This window comes from Aedes aegypti, chromosome 2 (assembly GCF_002204515.2).
Source record: "Aedes aegypti strain LVP_AGWG chromosome 2, AaegL5.0 Primary Assembly, whole genome shotgun sequence".
Lineage (NCBI taxonomy): Eukaryota > Metazoa > Arthropoda > Insecta > Diptera > Culicidae > Aedes > Aedes aegypti.
In genome coordinates, this window is record NC_035108.1 from 240237161 (window position 1) to 240250844 (window position 13684).

General features: G+C 35.4%; 1 protein-coding gene across 5 annotated transcripts in view; it reads left to right on the forward strand.

Annotated features, from left to right (window-relative positions):
• The window catches only part of LOC5577722 (rho GTPase-activating protein gacF), a 410293-nt gene that overhangs the window by 238346 nt on the left and 158263 nt on the right, over nucleotides 1-13684 (forward strand). For all 5 annotated transcript variants that reach the window (XR_002500441.1, XM_021844557.1, XM_021844559.1 and 2 more), the window contains 2 exons: nucleotides 4274-4460; nucleotides 4531-5051. Coding sequence is in view for 4 of the 5 variants with exons in the window: in XM_021844557.1 (XP_021700249.1) it covers nucleotides 4274-4460; nucleotides 4531-5051 (708 nt within the window). In the remaining variant the exon portion in view is untranslated. The remainder of the gene's footprint in view (nucleotides 1-4273; nucleotides 4461-4530; nucleotides 5052-13684) is intronic.

Sequence of the window (13684 nt, forward strand, 5' to 3'; positions counted from 1 at the left end):
CAAGGGTTATCTGTCAGAAAAAAATCTATTTGAGAATTCATCTGATAGATGGCACTAGTAATATATGTTCCACAATGTTTTATATCTTGAGATCCACTTAAGCTAGAAAGTCAGCGTCTTTGGCAAAGTTTTTCGGCAGATCAAGGGCTATCTGGCAGTAAATTTATCCGCTAGGTGGTGCTAGTAAAATATACCGCTAGGTGGCTTCTAGCGGTGCAAACTTTTCTATTTCAAGAAACATATGTTCCAGAAGGTTTTCAAGTTTTCGGCAAAGCTGTTCAAGCTCTGCAGGGTCTTAAAATATAAAAGATTGAAGCGAATTTGTTACCAGCTCCATCTAGCGATCGAATTCCCAACCAGGACCGTCACTGCCAATGCCTGGTGGTTGATCTGCTAAGCAACTTAGCGGAAGACACCAAATTTCAAGCTTATCAGGATCGCAAGATGGAAAGAAATTTTCTACTAGCACCACCTAGCGGATAAATTCCTAATTAGTTTTGTTATTGACAGATATCTTTGCTCCACAGCTTTTTGGATGATATCAACGTTCTAGCTTATCAAGATCTTGAAATATAGAAAATTAGAGGAAAATTGTTACAAGCGTCACCTAACGGATAAATTCTCAATTAGATTTGTTACTGCAAGACATCCCTTGAACTGCATCACAAATTTGCCGAAGACACCATCCTTCTAGCTCGTTAGAGTCTTGATATATCCGTTAGATGTATGGTTTGGCCAATTTTGGTACCCCAAGGCAATCCCGAATAACTCTAATTAATAACGTTTTTCAGCATGTGAACAGTAAGTTGTCTGGATGAAGATTAAACATATGCATATGGATAAACAAATGGAAGCGCGCCGATAAGTATAAAATCGTGTGAGTTACAGACGAGTTTTTAAGTCTATTTTTCAAGTGAATTTTCTAAATTTACAAAAATTACGTTCTCACAGTTTTTGCACCAAAAATTTCCTAATGTATGGTCCTTTGAATGCCGCTAAAAGAAAAAAATATATCGAACCAACTCCATGAGTTATGGGCATCTAAAGCTTTCATAGTTTTTCACTTAAATTTGCTTATAACTTCCGAATTACAAAAATTGCAATGCATATCATTACTTCCTCTATAACTCTTCTGTAGACCATATTCACGTTAAACTGAAAACAAAAAAGTTAGACCAAAATATCTGATATTTCTGTCTATGTCTCAAATGAAGAGTTGTTCACAATAACATTTTCTAAAAGTTTGCGGAAGAGCGCAGCCACAAATTTCATCAAACAAAAAGGTTTGAGTCGAAATGTTAACTTAAATAAGGATCACCAATCAATTTTTTTTTTCTTAGAAGATGCAAAACTCAATTACGAATTACTAATAACGAATGATCAAATTATTCTTATCAAAATTTACCAAGAAGTTCCAAAAGGGGTTTTAATGCCACTCATTAAGGCTGATACAAATATTTATTTTTTTTATGTCCAAGACCACTTGGAAGGTACGAGGGGGGGATAAAAATAAATAAGGAACAAAAAAATAAAAATGAAAAAAAAAGTTATTATTTTTTCAAATTTTTATTTTTAACGATAGTTGTAAAACTTTTTTCAATTGTCATCAGGATCATTATTTTACCTGTTTTTGGTTTTGAAAATTAAAAAACCTAACTGATGTCAAAAAAATGATGAATCTTTTTTTTTTCTCCCCCCTCAAAATTTTCGGATTTTTGAGGGGGGGGGGGGTGGTGACATAAAAGAAAATTAATATTTGTATCAGCCTAATTTGATCCATTTTTTTCCAATCAAATCACTTCATGGATTTCTTCACAGAGATTTCATCATAGATGGCTTCACAGATATATCTAAAACGAACTCATCAAAGAATTCCTCCTATAAATACTTCATATTTTTTCCTGGGCTTCTTCGGGTTTTTCTACAAACATCTCTTTATGCATTAATCCAAGCATTCTTAAATGATCTGTCCCTGCGATTCCATTTAATATATGGAATCGCTGGGACAGATCATTTGAGAATCCTTATTATGTTATCTTATTGTTTATGCAATAATTATTCCTAACATTTCTTTAAAAAAACTCATCAAGGGTTCTTCCAAAAATCTTAGTGGAATACCTATAAGTAAATGAAAAACTAAATTTAGTACTACACCGTTTAATTCCACTAGAGTTTGTATCCTTTGACAGATACGCATATTTCGACAACAACTGTAAGGTCGTCTTCAGTGTTGTGTGCTAGACTCGACGACAAGTCTCAACAATTTCTCAATGGATTCTCCTAAGAGTTTGTCAAGAGATTCTTACAAGGATTCTTCCAAGAAAGTACCCCTCCAGAATTTTTAATAAAACCGCCAAATAATTCTCTATTAATGTTTAGTAATATCTAGAGATCTAGTAATACCGCTAAAGAAATAACTTGCTTTAGTATTTCATTCAGAAACGTTTCCAAGGACATCAATTATATTTTTTTAAATTTATCTTTAGTTATTTCGTTCGCTACAGAACTTCTAGGCATATTTTTCACAGAAATTCTTTCAAGAAATTTGCTCTTGTAGGAACTCCTACTTAGGCTGTTTTTAAAACTGTTTCCAGGGTTGCTGCATCAATTTCAACGTTCAAGTTTCCAAAAGTTACCACAATGAACTCTCCATCCATGAATCACTCCACATAATTCTTTCAAAGATGTTCGAAAGACTACTCTGGAAATTTTTCAGAAAGTTACTCCAAGTATTCCTCAAAGAGATTTCTACAGATACCCTGCCAATTTTTCTATCTGGATTTACTAAATCTCATTGGAAAAGATTTTTTTTCAGAGCCGTTCCAAGAATTCCAAGTGATTCGTCTAAGAATTCTATCAAAAATGGCTTCGAGCATTCCTCCAGGAGATCTTCCGAAAAATATCTGATATCGCGAGTTCCTCTAGGTTTAATCCCAGACCTCCGCCAGTAATATTTGCAGCAATGCTCAGATAAGTTTTCCTGCGAATTCTTCTGGTATTTCTCCAGCGGTTCCAACGATGCTCCAAACGTTCTTCCAAGGGAAACTATAGAGGATTTCTCCATATTTTTCTACTCCATATTTTTCCTTACTTTTTCTTGCATTTCTCCAGGATTGCATCGGGATTTTCCACAATATTCCAACGAGATTCATAACAAAAAGTGCCGGAACAAATACTCCAGAAATTCTTCCAGCTGTTAGTTGGAAAGCTACCCCAGGATTTCTTTCAGATTCATTTGAGAATTGGGTCCTAAAACTTTTGATAAAATCTTGTTTTTATTTTATAACAGCGACTAGCGACTACTTAGGCAATTTTTTTAGGCGCTCAAATAACAGCTCTATCACATTTAAACTTTAATTTTGAAAATGAGTCTAAATTTGAACCTTGACATTTTGATCATGTTTGACGTTCGCTTAGTCGACAAAAATGCCACAGGGATTGTTCCTATCTGTTTTTTCAACACTGGAGTTGTTCCTATCTGACATTTCGAAAGGACACGGAAAACAGAATTCACCCAAAATTCGAGTTCAAACCTATTTGCCCAAATATTCTTGCGAAGATTTTTTCTAATTCTTCAATTTTTCATGTCCACATTTTTTTTAAAATTAGAATAATTTTCCTTCTAAATCTTTCCTGCAACTTATTCATCGATTCTTTCAGTGCTGAATGCAAAAGTGTGATAATTACTGTTTTTTTTTGTGAGATTTTCTGATAAAAGCATCTTAACGAATAGATGCATAAGAAACTTCCAAAAACTTCTTATTAATTTCTGCAGAGTTGCTCTTTTGTTCATGAACTATTCCATAATAATTAATCGACAGATTCCTCCAAAAATTTCATTGTAAATATTTTTCAGCAGCTTCCTCTTGAATAACTCATGAAAGAAACACTCAGAACATCGGAAACATTTCCAGATATTTTTCAAGTTTTTTGGTTGATTTTTTTAAGAAAGCATTTTGAAGTCCTTTCATCAAGGTATCAAATTCAAATTCTCGATTGAAAACGTCAGTCTAACTACATGGATTTGTGAAAGCGCTTGACATATTATTCATGAATGTATATTTGCAAAACAAGAAAGGAAAAAACCACTATGAAAAGCGATATAAACTCTGTTGGGTGCAACTATCTTGCCTTCGCAAAAACTGTACGGAATCATGACAGCAGCTAATAGCATCTCGTAATTTTTAACCAGACGGATCCAAATAGGTTTATGTGCGCTTGATACACAGTTGATAGTGAACCGCTCTTGTTGCATTTTTTTCTTTCTTTGCAGCCAAAAACTCGTCCCTCCAATGTTTTACCCACACGATACGCAAGTCTTCCATGCTCCAGCCCGCCCAAGCAAACCGGCCCAAGTGAACCGAGTGGAGGCAGTTTGGACGACGGTCGGAACAAACTCGGCGGAATAGGAATCAGCGCGGTGCACGATGCCGTCCTAAGGGGGATGACGCGGCTGCCAGGTTTGTGTCTAACAATATTTATTAAGGAAAATTAAATCCTGTTACTGTGATTTCCCTGCTCTGCTTGCAGAACCAATAGTCAACGAGCATCCCGTCACCATTTACCCCGGTAGAGCGTCTCCACCTCGGCGGGCGTCCCGAAATTTACAGAGCTCCATCGAACGGCACAGGGACCTCTATCGGAAAGGTGCCTACAACTCGGACAACTCGTCATCACAGGAAAATTCGTCACCGGAAAATAACGAATTCGAAAACAACTCGTCCCTGTCCCCCTCCCACGGCGTCCAACTGAACATCAACTACAACAATAATCTAATCAGCAATCGGATATTTGCTGCCAGTGCAGAATACACGCGACAGAGGACGGCACACGACGATAGCGACGAGGAGCGGTTCTCCGATGATTCGCTAGAGGAATCTTCGCTGCCACCGCCTCCCGGACCACCAACGGTTCCTCCTCCTCCGTCGTTATCAGCCCCGGTGACTCCCAGCAAACGGCACAGCATTGCGTGGGAAGTCAACCTGGACGATCCGGCTAGTTTCGAAGATCCTCTGGCGATACCCAAGGGCAACAGTTCGGCGTGCAGTAAGGTAAGTGTCGTAGATTTTAAACAGAATCCAAAGTGTAGTCGTTGGCGAAGAAACAGGAGGGGTGCAAATCCTACCAGAAAAACAGACACAAATTATGTTCAATTTTCTCTAAAATGTTGTTAGATTGCTTCAAGAACTTGGCCTAAAAATTCCAAAAATAACAGCAAGTTCTAATAAATCAATTTATAAAATAACTAAGAGCTTTAATAATGTCCTCAGCAGTTAGTATTCTGTCAGAGCCCATATGCTTGGTGCAAGCATATTTGTTTAATTAAGATGGTCTAGATGCACTGCATCCAAGGCTTCAGAACAAACTAGTCACATCATTGTACTTCACGAAATCTCGGTAACGACATTTTACCGGTCCACTCGGTCCATGACCGTGACTTTCCAACCTCGATGTCGGTTCTTACTCTTCACATCCTGTTTTACCTGATCAAGTAAACTAGCTCGCTGCTCTTCATCCTAGTTCCAATTGAATTCATCGCATATACAAATTTAACAGCCGGCTGTTGTCTGATAATCAAGTAACATGTCCAGTCCAGTTTTCTCCTTCATCTTCAGGATACATAATTGTATTCTCCACTATCACACATCGATCTCCTGTACTCCGCCATAGATGGTTCTAAGCAACCGTCATTTAAAAACAGTATTTGCAGGTCCTATTCCACCATATCCATAGAGGACCACCTCACTATGGGCGTTTTGTACATAGTGCATTTGGTGCAACGGTGGATCTTCATCAAGTGCAGTTTCTTCTAGAGCCCTGAGTAGACACGACTTTCACTGATGGTGCAGTGATGTACAGATCTGTCAACATTTATTTTGATCTGTCAACATTATCCATATCATCCGCAAAGCAAACAATTTGTCTGGCTCTTATGACAAGTATGCCTCTATGTTGAACTCCACTCTCCGCATGATACCTTTTAAAGTGCAAGAAAAAATGGCTCAAAAGTCAAAACAGAAAAAGCAGTTTTCTCTTTTTAAAACAATAAATTGATAAATATAAAAACACACAGCCTTTTTATTTGGCAAATAAAAGAGCTGTGTGTTTTTATTTTCTTCGATTTGTCTATTAAAAAAGAGAAAACTGCTTTTTCAGTTTTGAATTTTGCACCATTTTTACTTGGGCCTTAATGTGATATTGAACAGCGAGTACTAAAATCCATCATTTTTTCGCCGTTCCCAGCAGATTTTTAACAAATAGGAGCGTTCCCTCGAATAATTGTTGTGAGCTGCATGGAAACCTAGTCTCAAACATGGTTTTCCATGCGTTGGAATCTGGTATTCACGGCATTTCTGGAGGATAAATAAAGGACAACGATTGTAAAGTCGGATCTTGAAACGTGAGAACTTTGAATGAACCCGCGCGTGTTGGGCTCCTAGCTTGTGGACTCCGGAATATCTGCGCGAACGTGGCTGTTGCGTAGTTGATCCTCACCCTTTGGTCGATAGCTCTCGGTGACCAACTTCAACACGATGTATCGCCTGGAGGAATGGTGCGGGTGATGGGCGACTGAGTTGACGGCCTGGTGGCTCAGTATCGTGGAATAGGACGGATTGGATACCAATCCCAGTGTCCTGAAGATCCTGGTAATCCGGTGATTTCTGGGGTTGGTATATCTTCTCACTTGGAACACAAAACACACGCGGTTGGAGGGAAACACAGTCTTTATACACGCAATTTATTACTTAACACTAACACATATCGTCTTAAATCTAACAGTTTAAAAATCACGGTACATCGACCGACCCGTTTGACGCTCAATCCAGACTAATCTCTCCCAATTTAAATTGGCAATCGATAAACCTAAGGGTCACTCACAATCTGCCTAAGAACAGGAGATCTGAGCAACATCTCTGTACTCTCCTGCACTCTGCTGCTCTAGGTAGCTCTACGTCGCACATCTCGGACATCGGGTGACCCATACGCATGCGAACAGCTGCTATCGTTGAAATGTGGGTCAAACTAGGCGACCATCGTCCGCACGCCGGACGGTTTACCGTATTAATTTTACCGTATTAAATTTTAGACTTGTTGATTGTTCCGTTGTCTACAAGATTATGTTTATTTAGAATCATTTTTACTTACAAGAAGTCTTACAATCATTGAATTGCTTATGTTCTAAAAGTGTTCTAAAAGAGGCGGTACTTGGAGTTAACTTTTGGTATGTAAATATAAGCCAATCAGAATTTAGCACTATGCATTATAAGCGAAAAGAAATATAACCATTGGCCTCTTGCATCGTGAGAACGATGCACTTGGCGTAGGCAAGGAGATCGAATTACGCTATTGCATATATCGATTGTCTGGAATGATCGTTGGCGTCAGAGTGTAGTGACAATGACATGGGTCATTGCCTGAGTTGTAATTTGGAAAAGGTTGGCAATAATTTGGTTTGAATGTTAGCATGATATGAATGCTTGGGAATTGTGAAGTAAGGTTTTTATGATCGTGGGAAGGTTCAGCATTTCAGTTGATGTGAAATTTAGTTTTACTGTTTTATGCTTTTCACACTCTTAAGGATTTGTGAGAGCTAGGAAACGTTCTGTAATTTGATATTCTTTATGAACATCGGAACATGAACATGTTCTAATGCTTGAGATGAATTATTTATGTTTTTTGAATATTAACTTTGTAATGCAAGTCTATCATGCTACACCTCCACCCTTCGGGAGAGTAATGTATCGAAGAAAAATTACTCGTGTATAGCTATGCTCCAAATACCGTTTACATAAAAAATATACTTATTTGATCCTATCGAATTTCAAGCTTCTTAGTGTTATACTAAGAAATTTTACCTACCCCATTTGATTGTCATTTTTTTTTTGTGTTTTATTCTCTTTTTTTATGGGTGTTAGGCTCGGTGGATCTCTTTTGTATTAAAATTTATTGTTAGTTATCGATACAATAATTAAATCAAAACTTTGTGTTTTTTTTTTTTTTTTTTTTTTTTTTTTTTATGCTTTAATAAGTCGATTTTTGTGAACTGTAATATTCTCATTATTTTGTGTCAAATAGTGATTAATTTTACAATTTGGGTCATTGATTTCGACTATTTTATAAGGTCCTGAATAAAATGAATCAAGTTTTTTTCTGTTTTCTACGGTTAAATATACTAAATCTCCAATATTTAGATTTATTGGGTTGATATTTTGATTTGCTTGATTTGTTCGTATTAATTTTTGATCAATTAATTTTCTTTTAGCGATTTCATTTGATTTCTGAATTTTAAATTTAAGTTCATGATAATAGTCCTCGTAATTATAAAGTGGTTCTATGCCTTTTTCGTATATTTCGTTGGGTAGTTGAGCTTTTCTGCCAAAAACTAATTCAAATGGTGTAAATTGATGATCTGAATGTGGAGTGGTGTTATAGGAAAAACTGTAAAATTTTAACCAATCATCCCAATCTGTATGGTGTTCATTTGTAAAAGATCTCAGATATTCATTCAAACATCTGTGATTTCTCTCTAATGAACCAATAGTTTGGGGATGATAAGCCGTTGAAAAGTTTTGTTTAATTTCCAAAATTTTGCAAATTTGTTCTAAGGTTTGATTTTTAAATTCGGTTCCTTGATCTGACCTCAATTCAAGGAAATTTCCGTACACTAATATGAAATGATCGACTAATGCCTTGGCAATGACATTAGCTTCTTTGCTTGCCGTTGGTATTAAAACAACATACTTCGTTAAATCACATTGGATTGTAATTATGTATCTATTTTTGTTATTACTTAATGGAAGTGGTCCAACTGTATCAATTGAAATCACTTCAAATGGTCTGGAAGGTGTTGTGGTAACTATCATATTTTCTTTAGTATGTTTAGTAATTTTATTTTTTTTACATAATTCACAGGATTTTACGAACTGTGATATGCAACCTTTCATATCCTTCCATTTATATTTTTCTCTTATCTTGAGATAAAGTCTATGTTGTCCAATATGACCTCCTAATGGGGTCTCATGGTTAATTCTAATTATTTCATGTATTTCATTTTTATCCGTTATGAATTTTGGCGGATTGTAAATTATTATTTGCACGTGTCTAACTTTTTCATTTGTTATTTTTTTGAAAATATTTATAGGCCATAACTTGAAAAGTTCATTATCCGAAGATAAAGCAATCTTTTTAATTTTCATCGTAAGTAATAATTTTTCTAATTTCAGAAGAGCAAACTCAAGTGTTTGACTTCCGTTTCTTATAAACTGTTGTTGCACTGATGCAACATGTTTTTTACTGTTCTTTGAAAAAATTATCATTTCAAGAACATTGTTATCATAACTAATTCTTAACTTATGCAATTTGTTGGTAATGCTTGGATTTTCAGTTACGTAAGTAGAGAGGTGATCAGGCTCTTTACTAACAGTAACCTTTGGTGTTTCTGCGGGTGTTGTAGTTTGATTTTGTTCTCGGGTCATTGCTCTTGTATTAACCTTCAAAATATTTATATTTTTCAATTCTTCAGACGTTGTGACAATGCGTGACAGTGCGTCTGCGATTACATTCGCTTTGCCTTGTATGTATTCTACGACAAAGTCAAATTCTTCTAAGTCTAAACGCATATTTGTGAGTTTCGAGTTTGGATTTTTCATTCCAAACAGGAATACTAACGGTCTATGGTCTGTTCTTACAACGAACTTTTTTCCATACAAATAAGGTTTAAAGTAGTTAATAGCCCAGTGTATCGCTGTTAACTCTTTCAAAATTACTGGTTTATTTTTTTCTCCTTTCGTAAAGGTTTTACTTGCGAAAGCTATCGGTAGCTCGCTATTTTCAAATTGTTGAGACAGTACTGCTCCACAAGCAATGTCTGAAGCATCTGTCGTCAAGATAAATTGTTTATTAAAATCAGGATATTGAAGAATCATTGGTGACATTAAATAATTGCGTAATGATTCGAATGAATATTGACATTCATCCGTCCACATAAATTTTGAATTTTTCTTAAGTAAATTATTCAAAGGACTAGCAATTTTTGCAAAGTTTGGAACAAATTTCCTGTAGTAATTGCAGAAAGCTACAAATCGTCTAACATCATCCGCATTGGATGGAACTGGATAATTTTTAATTGTATCAAATTTAGAAGGATCAGGTAATATTCCTTTATCAGTTATTTTGTGACCTAGATAAGTCACTTCTGATTGAAAAAATTTACATTTACTTAAATTGAGTTTTAAATTATAGTGTCTCAATCTGTCAAAAACTTGTGTAAGATTCATTAGATGGTGGTTTACTGAACAACCAATCACAATGATGTCATCAATATAAATAAAAGCTAATTCGGGTGTCAATCCAGCCATGGCGATTGTCATCATACGCTGGAAACTATTTGGACTTATATTTAATCCAAATGGTAAACGCGTAAAATGATAATGTCCAGACTGTGTTGAAAACGCTGTGAATTTTCTTGAGTTCTCATCTAGTGGGATTTGATGAAAACCAGACATCAAGTCCAACGTGGAAAAATATTTAGCTCTTCCCAATTGATCCAAAATAGTATCAATCCTGGGGAGAGGAAATTTATCAGCAAGGATTTTTTTGTTAAGCTGTCGAAAATCGACAACTAAACGCCATTTCTTGTCATTAGTATCCGATTTTTTCGGTACCAACAAAATTGGAGAATTATATGGGGATACTGAGTGTTCGATAATGTTTTCACCCAGCATCTTATCCACTTGTCTCTGAATTTCATTGGTTTGGGCATGTAAGTTTTTGTAATTCGGAATATATATCGGACAGTTGTCCTGCAGAGGAATTTCCTGAGTATAAAAATTGTTAAAGGTTAAAACATCATCAGGTAAACTAAAAATGTCGTGATATTCTGCAATGAGGTTCTGTAAACCCTTTACTGCATCTAAGGGTATTCCAATAGTTTTAATTTGATTCAGAATGTCTTGCTGACGATTCTTCTTATTTTTAATACTACTATTAATTTTCATTATATGGTAATTATAGAGTGGTTCCATTATAGGTTGGAATCGTGAATACAATATATGTACAGGATTTTCTGTAGTGTTGATAAATTTAACATAAGGGTTATTAGATGATATGATAGTATTTCCACAGAAAACGCCTGGCAATATTTCCTGTGAATGCACAACCATATCGTATGTATATGGAATATTTATAATTCGCCTAATGACTTCACTTCTTTTCGGTAAGATAAGGCCTTTTTTTGGTTTAATATTTTTCAAGTTAGCGAGAGCTAATTCTGAACTGCTTTTGTCAGTGCAGTCAGCAGAAATTTTATCCACAATTTCTTGGTAATTAGCCGGAACGCCAGTAAACAAATCTCTGGCCTTACCAGTCAACCTAGTCAAAATGAGCTGAATGGCAGGGGCTTGCTGATCTGCTGGCACTATAGTTTGCACCAATCTGATAGCATCAATAAATGATTTTACACCTCCTGGATTTCCATCGTAAGAGGGAATCAGTGATGCTAATTCAGATGCTGTTTTTATGTTCAATGCCATTTTAACTTTTTTTGAAATCTTGATCAGTCTAATATTGAATATTATTGCGTAACTAAGTGATTTTAATGATATTGGTTTTGAATATTTCTTAAGTTTTGTTTCTAGTATATAAATTATTTCATCATAATCAAGACGTGCTGCTTTTATAAAGAAATCAACATGTCTATTATCTAAAACATCTTCATATTTCAAAAGAGTTTGTACGACTTTATTGTATATGGTTTTAGTTAAAAGAATTTTATCCTTTAGAGTACTTTTAAGGTATCTTCTGAAAGGAGATTTTTTTAAGTTTGTTTTAATATTATGTAGTTTTCCAATTAAATTTTGTATTTCTAATTCAATTCCACTCATTGAAAACTTTTAAAGTTGATCATAAGGTTAATTGCATAATAAAAAAAAAATAAAATTTTTCTTTTATGGTTTTTCGCTCAGGGGCAACCATGTGATTGGATCGTCTCCTGGCAAATTTTCAATTCTTGCTATCAATTCTTCCCACGTACGGGGGGGTTGTGTTTCTTTCAAAAGGTGCAAATGGTTCTGGACCATTACCCTTTTCAACTTCATTTAAAAATTTGAGAAAATCTTCCCATTCAATGTCATTCATTTTAAAATTTTAATTATAATTCATATAGTTAAGAAAAATATCAATACCAAATGAAATTTACTAATAAAGGCATAAACTTTCATTTATGTTCACCATATAAATCATAACATATTATTTCTTAATGGGGAATATTCATTCTTCTGTTATTTTCCAATATAATTATAAAAGTAGATTTACAATGCACAATTCACATATGAAAATTATTAATTAATGTTAGTAATCAATTACGGATTTGATACGCTCACCAATAGTTGTCTTCCTACGGGTAATTCTGCTCATCGCCATGTTCCTGGCTCTGGCACGATCGTTGCACCTCGGTCACTGCTGCTGCTTGTTGATGTTGTTCTAACTGTACGTTCTCATCTTCGTAGGGGCAGCTCCATGTTGCCGGTTTGCCCTTTGTTGGGGCGGCTCCAAGTTGCCGGTTCGCCCGTGGATAATTAATTTTCGTTTTCAATTCACTGCACCGCGGGATTTTCTTGTGTCACGCGATTCTGATTTTCCGCACAATTTGAAGATTATTTTGTTCACTTTACTGGATCTCGTTACAATTGTTCAGTTTATTTTTATCGAATGATTTAAAATGTTTATTTTTATTCACTGCACTTGATTTCTTACTCAAACTTTTTCCAGTACAGCAATACTCTTAGCTGCTTTGAGTGCATTTTTTCGAGTGTTCTTCTTTATCATGTTGTAAACCATTATCACTGTTTGGATACCAACCATCACCAAAATTAGCCACAACTTTAATGCATTTTCCTCATGGAACTGTTGATGGTTTTCTAGGAGATTAGTTATTTGAACATTTGCGTCGCCTTCGTTGGACGACTTTGATGCGCCTTTTCCCATAATTGAATCTCACTTATCACTTGAATCTCACTAGCACTGTTTGAAAAACTTCCGATTTTTGTTTTGTTTTTTCACTTGTTTGCTTCATGCAAAATCAATCACTAGATCATCTAGTTGGTGATCAATAATAATCCACTTCGGACTCCGAAAGATTCGAAAGTCACCGGTCGCCATTTACCGTATTAATTTTACCGTATTAAATTTTAGACTTGTTGATTGTTCCGTTGTCTACAAGATTATGTTTATTTAGAATCATTTTTACTTACAAGAAGTCTTACAATCATTGAATTGCTTATGTTCTAAAAGTGTTCTAAAAGAGGCGGTACTTGGAGTTAACTTTTGGTATGTAAATATAAGCCAATCAGAATTTAGCACTATGCATTATAAGCGAAAAGAAATATAACCATTGGCCTCTTGCATCGTGAGAACGATGCACTTGGCGTAGGCAAGGAGATCGAATTACGCTATTGCATATATCGATTGTCTGGAATGATCGTTGGCGTCAGAGTGTAGTGACAATGACATGGGTCATTGCCTGAGTTGTAATTTGGAAAAGGTTGGCAATAATTTGGTTTGAATGTTAGCATGATATGAATGCTTGGGAATTGTGAAGTAAGGTTTTTATGATCGTGGGAAGGTTCAGCATTTCAGTTGATGTGAAATTTAGTTTTACTGTTTTATGCTTTTCACACTCTTAAGG